Source organism: Porites lutea, chromosome 4 (assembly GCF_958299795.1).
Source record: "Porites lutea chromosome 4, jaPorLute2.1, whole genome shotgun sequence".
NCBI classification, from domain to species: Eukaryota; Metazoa; Cnidaria; class Anthozoa; order Scleractinia; family Poritidae; genus Porites; species Porites lutea.
The window spans coordinates 36,290,239-36,298,803 of NC_133204.1; the positions used below are offsets into that span (position 1 = coordinate 36,290,239).

At 38.3% G+C, this 8,565-nt stretch overlaps 1 protein-coding gene across 1 annotated transcript; it reads left to right on the top strand.

The window, feature by feature from the left end:
• The first annotated feature begins 6,819 nt into the window (after nucleotides 1–6,819).
• On the top strand, nucleotides 6,820–8,267 carry LOC140934602 (apelin receptor B-like). The gene is made up of 2 exons (XM_073384200.1): nucleotides 6,820–7,149; nucleotides 7,483–8,267. The coding sequence occupies exons 1-2, from the start codon at nucleotides 6,903–6,905 to the stop codon at nucleotides 8,265–8,267; spliced, it is 1,032 nt and encodes a 343-aa protein (XP_073240301.1). The 5' UTR covers nucleotides 6,820–6,902.
• Nucleotides 8,268–8,565: the final 298 nt, after the last annotated feature.

Below are 8,565 nucleotides of genomic sequence, written 5' to 3' on the forward strand. Positions count from 1 at the left end.
TTACACGAGTAAATAACATAAAGGCACTTGTTGAAAAAGGTCGCGCGTGAACGTAAAACGTGAAGGTGAACTGCGCTCAAATTTTACGTTTACGCGCGACCTTTCATACATTGCCTCAGTGCGCTTAAACTTAAAAGTTGAAGCTCTACTATTTTAGAAATCCACTTTATTTAGGGACGAAGCATAAGAAAATGGGGTTGAGAGGGAGTTTCTGCTTATCATGTTTTTTTTGGTTTGCATTGTGTGTTTAAGGGTTGATCATCGTTTACGAGAGTTTGCACTTTTCACAATATTATTGTTACAACTGTTATTGAGGAAAAACTAGTGCTTTACAAAATTGAGGGCCCTTAATGTTCAGTGTAGCAAGATTTATGTCCTTTGCTGTGTTTGCCTGAGGGAGCTTAGAATGAAACAAGTGTCCGCAGCTGTGTCCCGCTCGCTTACTAGAGTGTGTAAATAAAGAATTTGTTTGGGAATTCAGACGGGGTTTTGTTTTCTTTTCTAAGGGTAAGGATTTGAATCTTGAGGGGAAGCTTTCCAGTGTAAAGTTCGGGTTGTATATTCCCTTTCCGTCTTTATTATTTAAGAAAACGTGAAGACTGTGCCTCTCGGAGGCTCTAAGGTCTTGAAACATGCATTTGAAGGTCAGCTTCCATTTTTGCTTCTGCCGTTTTGAAGCATTTTATGAAACGTGCGCTGCTAATTTTAATTCCGAGTTCGAAACATAGCGCAATGAAAAAATTCTTCTTTTGATTAAAAATAATAATAATAATGTCAGTGTATGGACTCTATATAATGTACAATGTAGATTTTTATATGAGGGGTAATATTGCCATTTACTCCTCAGCAAACGCAATAAATGAAAGTTATACGAGGATTTAAAGGTTTAAATTGTGACGTCTGAATATATTTTGAAAACGTTTTCTGTCGAACAAAGTACGAGTTGACTGGTAATGTAATTCACGGAGCAATTTTAACGCAAGTTCTTAGACTAAGTTAACACTTAACCCTAAATTTTTGTTACTTTTTGAAGAGTTTGTGAACTCCAAATTTCCTCTTTTTTCTGAACGGTGTTCCTGAACATTATGTTTGTGTTGTATTGTTTGTTGTGCTGTGAATGATCGACCTCTTCAACTTATCTCGGAGGGGCTCTTTCCTATTAGTTTCAGTGTTAATTGTCAGAACGGATAGTCGAGAGGGATTGAACCTCTATGGAATGAGTAGATGACTTCTAAAGGAGCGATACCTTTACAGTTTTATACACTCATTGGTCTTCTCCTTGAGTTGAGCTTAGAAAACCTAGAACGCACGGTCGAGCGAGAAAAATGTGTCGACGCGCGAAAACCGCGAAAGAGGAGCGTAAGTTTAACATCCTCAACTTTTTTCGCCAGAAGACTTTTGACCGCCGAGAATATCAACATTTTCTGGATGGTGAAACATATCAACATATCTGGATGATGAAAGATTTGAGCCTTACATTTCTTCAGAGCAGCTTCTGTAGCGTAGTACACGGGGATCTCGACTGACAGTTGACAGTAAATCTATCGTGTAAAACTTAGTTACCTGTTGTGCTGTTAAGCTTCACTAGGCGGTCCTCAGGAGTTTCGAATTTGTTGATGGAAGTCTTATACAAGCTGTCAAACTTTCGTTATAAAAGCTATCAACGATAACAGGAACAGGCTGTAATTATTCTGCAAAGGGTGGAGCTGCAGCTAAGTATGACTTCTAGCTACTTCGGTGAGATCTGTTCCCTCCTCATGTCATCAGTGGAAGAGTGAAATCTAAACTGCGTTCACTCGAATATTCTATATTTAACCATCATATAAGTGAACAATTTGCCGCGTACATACGGTCTCTTTTGTTTTCTTAATACACAGTAATGAAACTTGCAAACAGTTTGTCACCTAAACGTCGCATGATTATGGGTTATTAAGGTTGTAACATATCAACATCCTTTGTTGGGAGCAAAGTGTCGACAGTGTTTTAATGGCTACCACAAATATCTTTAGACTGATCGAATCAGAAACACATATTAAGCTCACTAAACGGAGCCCCAGTGAATCAACAAGATTTCATGTTGTAACAAAAGCCAGCCGAGTACGTTTCAAAACCGTTTACTAGTAAAAACAACAAAGACTTTTAAAACTGTATTAATAAACGCATAAATGACTAACAACAAGAGAGAATAATCTAACGACAAAAACTTGAGAGACGAACGTAATTAAGGATGTCTTAGTATAGAAATAAACTGTGACAATAATGATTGATTTTCGTAATAATTGAGGTACTGGCAATAACAACCGGTATTGTTTGTTCCGTTGCAATCAAATGCGATGTTCGATGCTCATTAAATCTAGCCGGAGTAATGAAAATAGAACTATAAATTTGTCATTATTTATATATTTTTTTCATCTCTGTTTTCATTATATTCTCTATGATTAAAGCTTCCCGCTAATCTTACAGACCTTTTGCGTCAAATACCATGAATGTTAATTACATAGCAAAATCACAATCAGATTGTCAATTCCCAAACAAGTTTCAACACTCCTATTATCTTTGATAAATAACACGCTAGTACGCGACAGTAGGCCTACTCTGGGACCTAAAGTCGCCTAAAGTCGCCCAAAGTCGCCTTTAGTCGCCCAAAGTCGCCTAAAATCGCCTTAAGTCGCCTAAAATCGCCTTAAGTCGCCTAAAGTCGCCTTTAGTTTCCTTAAGTCACTAAATCATTCAAATCTTAACGAGGTTCAAATTGTCTTGTAGTTATTACTTTTTTAGTTTTCTATTTCCAGAATGCATGATTTCTCATAAAGTGTATAATAACCCGTGTTCAATAATATTAGCCACACACCCACCCCACCCCCCACAAAAAAACTCCCACGGTGACTTAAGACCCATTAATTTCTTCTCCAGCCCTCTAATTTATACATTTAATTACTTTACACAATTTACTACACGTAATAATTAGTCGTAAGCAATACAAGAATAATCATTCCTGTATTGTTTATGCAAAAATGACAACATATAGTACACAACTTTATCCAGTCACTTGTACAGGTATTTTATTAATTTCATGCGGGAGGTTTGTCTCATATTTCTCAGTAAAAATATTGTTTAAAAAGGCATTCAAAGGTTCAAGTTCTAGCTAAACTACATTAAACAGTGTGCAAAGAGAGTAGACAGAGTAGTGTCCAGGGAATAGCCCTGGGGTACTGGATTTTATGATTGGGCTAGTGAATTGCGTTTTTAACTTGCCTGGCTGGCAAGTAAAGTTTTTTAGGGAATTCAGATTACAGAAGAACTGTAATCAGTCCCATTCATAAAAAAAATTGGGGTTAGTCAAAATGGCTTTCAGGCTAGTGTATGCTAGGCCAGCTGTAAAGCCGACTTTCTTTGCACCCTGAACAAAATATAGTTAAAACTCTTTTCTACTGCTTTGTGAGAGTCCAACATTGAAAGACATTTCAAGTAACTAAGATCAATACAGGTAGGTTGAAGGGAGAGAAAAACACAATTATTGCCGCCACAACATTAATCTAAATTTTCTGGTAGTTAATACAAGTCTAAAGGTCAATCGAAAAAAGTGTCCATGTAAATTACCGACCCAGATTTTAAGAGCAACTAATGATAAGTTTTTTCTCCGGCACACAACCTCTGATCTGTATTTACCGTCGAATTATATCCATCTATCATTGACAGAAACACAATCACTCTTATAAACTTGAACACTTAGCTTAGCTTGTACAGTCGTCTCTTTAGGTCTTCCCTTCCAGACAGAAATTCAAGCTTTGTACATCGAAGATGCGTAATACTGCTCTTTGTTTATGTTGTCGTGATTGCTCCCTGCCAAACGATTTGATGTAATCCATCATTATTGATGAAGAACGTAGAAAAGCGAAATAATACTGTTCTTTCCTCTACGTTATGGCCGCCCAGAAAGTAGTGTGTTTTGATCACGTGACTAACTGGTCTGGAGGCGGGGAGAGGGCGGGACCGAGAAACCATGGAAATTAGCTTGCGACTGCAGTGGAATTCTGGGAGAAGCAAAATGGCGGATAGAATGTTGTACCTCGCGTTTTCGTATAAAGATCTCCTTTTAAATGGAAATTTCTGACATAATAATGGAAACGTTTACACTTGGTACTGCCATCGGTTTAAACATGACGCATAATGCTTCCTTTTGTGCTGAGAGCGTAAACGCTGCCGCGTGGAACAGACCGAGAGAGGTTGGTTGAAGCTAAGCTTAGTTGTTTGCGTTTCTGCTGGTGCATAAATGCACTCATGAAATCAACCCGACTGGAAAGTTTCCAGAGAGACCATGGATAAGAGAGTACGGTTCACTAGCGAAGCAAGTATTTGGAAGTGTTTTGTTTGACTGAGACAGGAAAGGAGCAATATATATACGGCGAGAACTACAAACTTGTTGTTTTGAATTCAATTGGAAAAACATCCTCTTAGCCAAGCGTGTGGGGACAAACATTGGCAGAGTAACTGCCAAGACATACAATGGGGATCGTCATTTCCATAATGTGCGATATCGATAAGTGATTTTAGATGTTTTAAATTAATTACTTAAATGTTTGTTGTCAAATTATGAAAAAAAGACATTTCAATATAAAGTTTTTGCTACAAACCAGCTCACAGTATGTTACAGAGATGTATTGAAATACTCTACTTTTATGGTTTTATTTTTTGGAAAAAGAAATGCAGGAACCATTGATTTTTTGTCCCTTATATTATGAAATGATGCATTTAAAGACCAAGAGAAAATTTACCCTTTTGGTTGCTTCTAACTCAGATTTTGTCTCTGCTAATGTAATACTAAACCAACACCCTTGATATTAGTCTGTGCCACAGATGGAACTAAACTCTGGGTTAAGTCCATCTGCAAAACAGTGGCAAAATCCTAGTTCTGGGCCCCCTGTGTGTGTATCAGGATTAGAGAACATGCCAGGACTGGACTGTTAAAAATGCCATTGTCCATTTGCCAATCATGTTGAAGGGGAACTCAAAATGCTGGTAATTCATTTAGTGCATCAGGGCCCAGAACAAGGATATTAGAGCTGCTTCACGAATGTTACTAACCACGGTTAGAATACACCTGCAACACAAGCTACCTTGATATTTAATGTTCAAAATATTAGGTAGCTGAGATTGTTGAAAATTTGGAAGACTAATGTAGATGTCTTCAAGACTGAATTAACTATTGCTACAACATTGTGTCCCTAGAGAGGTAGTGTTATCAGATTTTGATTTTGTATATGTTGTAGTTCATTTTTATTTCAGTTAATTTTTATTTTTCCATCGTTTCTGGGTATGGTTATGTATGCTAATGAATTTAAAACAAAGGGAAACCAAAAATTAACTGAAATTAAAAATTAACTGCAACATATTGACACTAACATGTAACTCACCTAAATGTCACCTTTTTCTCCTTAAGTCGCCTAAAGTCGCCTTAAATCGCCTAAAGTCGCCTTAAATCGCCTTAAGTCGCGCAACATTTTGACCAAATTTTCCTAAAGTCGCCTTAAATCGCCTTAAGTCGCCTAAAATTACGGCGACTTAAGGTCCCAGAGTAGGCCTGACAGTATTGATGTAGCATCCAGACCAAGAAGGTTACTGCATGAAAATAAAAGTTAATGGGCCCGTTTTAACGCCTGTATTAGCTTGGGTAAAGAGGGGTAAAAACACAAGCACACGACTAGAATTCATTTCACAACATATTTGTAAATATTAATATATAATACGGCAAAGACGTTTAAAATTGTATAATAACCGTATAATGACTATAGACGAAAACTTGAGTCACACACTTTATTAAACAGCGTCTTGACGACTCATTAGCGTACATCCCATACTTAAAAAGGGTACCTTATTGGTTCGCCCAGGGTTCGCCATTTAGAAGTGTCTTTGAATTTAACAGTCCATGAATTTAACAAAATCAGTTATAAATTTGTTGTAGAATGCAAACGTTATTCTAGAAAATAAATTGCTAAAGCAATGATTGTTTTTTTTTTAATAATTAAGGCATTGGTAATAAAAAATTGAATAATTTCTTCAGTTGCAATGATGCAATGTTCGATGAGCTTTCAGGTTAGAATAATGGATAAATATATATACTTTACTTTATTTCTCCTTATTTTTTTCATTATGTTCGTTATGATCAAAGCAATCTAACCCCTAAGGTCAAAACACAGAGCTATTGCCATACACCGAAAATCAGAATCAGATTTCTTATTTCCCGAACAAGATTTCATCCAATCCAAAATACTATGCAATTCAGATGACCCTGCTGAGACGCAATACAAGCAGACCATGGTTACTGTATGCAAAGAATAGCAAATAGTACCAAACGCACGAAAGAAATTTGCAAAATTGTAAAATGTCTTTGTCGTGTACTATGAAAACAGGGGCGGATCTAGGGGGAGGGTGCAGGGGGAGCGCACCCCCCTCCCCCCCCCCCCCGAGATGACCTGCGGTTTTCTAATACAACGGGTATTCTGCACCCCCTGCTAAAAATAATCCTGGATCCGCCCCTGGAAAAGTACTATTAACAGTACGGTATTTGCCAAATTAGACAGACGTTGGGAATACACATAACTCCATTGGGATTCAGTTTTATTTGACTAAAATTATATGGCCATCGTACAGAGTTTTGTAGAAGGGCACTTAAAATAGTTATAACCGTTAATGATTCTCTGTAAAAGGGGAAAAATGGAAGACGATGATGGATTGAACCTCTTATAATAGATGCCAAAATTTGAGAAACAGTTTCCAGCAATATACCTAGTATATTCCTTACAGCGAATCCGATTCCTCACTAAATTAAGTGTTGTACTTACTTTTGCAGTTCTTTCTTCATGAAAAGCGAGTGACATCATATTTGAGAGCAGAAAAAGACTATGACTCTAGCCCCGACCGGGACAGATTCAGGGACCATCCAACCAGAAACCAACCTATCAGGTGGCGATACGGGCCAAGGAGCTAGCCAATCACAGAATGCTCTTGAAGTTGCCTTCAGTATAATCGCGAGCTGTGCTTTTGTGTTCAACCTTGCCTTCTGTGTAGTGCTCTTAAAGAAACGTGCCATGCTAAAAAAGCCACATAATTCTCTTCTGTTTAACTTGGCCTTGACTGATTTACTTACAGGTACAGTATGCTTTGATTTAAATGCACTTTTGTCTTACCCAAGGATGGTATGGTAGATCGGTATATATCTTTAGAGAACATATGTCAACCATTGAATTAGTTTAGTTTACAGCTTTGAGATTTGATTGCAATAGCCAATAGCCACCTTACTTCGATGAATAATTGTTAGATATCCGATGAATAGCGCTATCCATCGTTTGAAACACCAGGCCCAGATAAATCACTGTTCAAAGGAGGCAATTGTTTTACTTATACTTATCCGCCGTGATTTATATCTAGTAGATATCCCTGTCCAGAGTTTGAACAACCCTGAATTAATTTCTTTCTTGACAGGCGCCTTCCTGATTTTAACACCCGGTTACGTCTCGGATAAACCCTTGTTTCCAATAGCCGACGGGTTTGGTGGTCATCTGTTTTGCGCGCTGCTGGGTAATAGGTACCTCCTCTTTCTGGTGGCCAAAGAATCTGTGTTCCTGGTCACATGTCTTGCCGTGGAACGCTGGTACTGTGTGATGAGACCAATGGAGTACAAAAAACACTTTGGAAGAAAAAGACTCTTAATTTACATAGTGGTTTCTTGGATCGCTAGCTGCGCTTTGCAAAGTCACAAATTTCTTGAGCAAAAACTCAGTGGAAATAAATGCGTTCCTGTTGATGTTCCCTATGGTAGAGAAGGTGCGCAAGCATTCATTTCCGTCAAAAGTGTCAGCACTTTTGTGATCCCTTGTTTCGTCACGTGGCTTACCTTTGCTCATATAAAGTTTCGTGCACCTGTTTATCTGAATGACAAATCATCGCACAGTGAGCGCCGGGAAAGACAGCAAAAGCTCGTACTGCGCATGTGCGCTTTAACAGCTTTTGTGGTCACATTGTGTTGGCTTCCCGCCCAATTGAGTTACACTTTAACTCCGTTTGGTATCACTAGCGTTAGCAGTCCGTTCCACAAAGCGTTCAATGTTGTTTCGCTCGTTAACTCGTGTATAAATCCTTTTATATATTGGTATTATCATAGGGAGTACAGAGAGGAATTTATCCGGCTTTTCTGTTTCTGCAAACTCGCCAAGAAAGTTGTTATCAGTAAACAACAAGAAGTGAGCCCCTCAACTAGCAAGTCTTGAATTTTCGTCAAGAACTGGAACTAGCCTGAAGTCGAGGCTGATGCAGAACCTCTTTGTTAGCCGAACGCGAAACCGGCTCGAACCACTCGCCTACAAAAATAACCGGTCAACGTACCTTATAGGGAGCCAAGGAGGAACTGAACAAAATCAGATTTTATACGCAGAGGCTCCTCCCTCAGGTCTTCCCCCGGTTCTTCCAATAGACCATTTTAGTCACAGAAGGTACCCCTTTCATATACTTTTTATTGACAAATGGTACCCCTTTCACATACCACGTTAAAAAATGAATAAATCACCA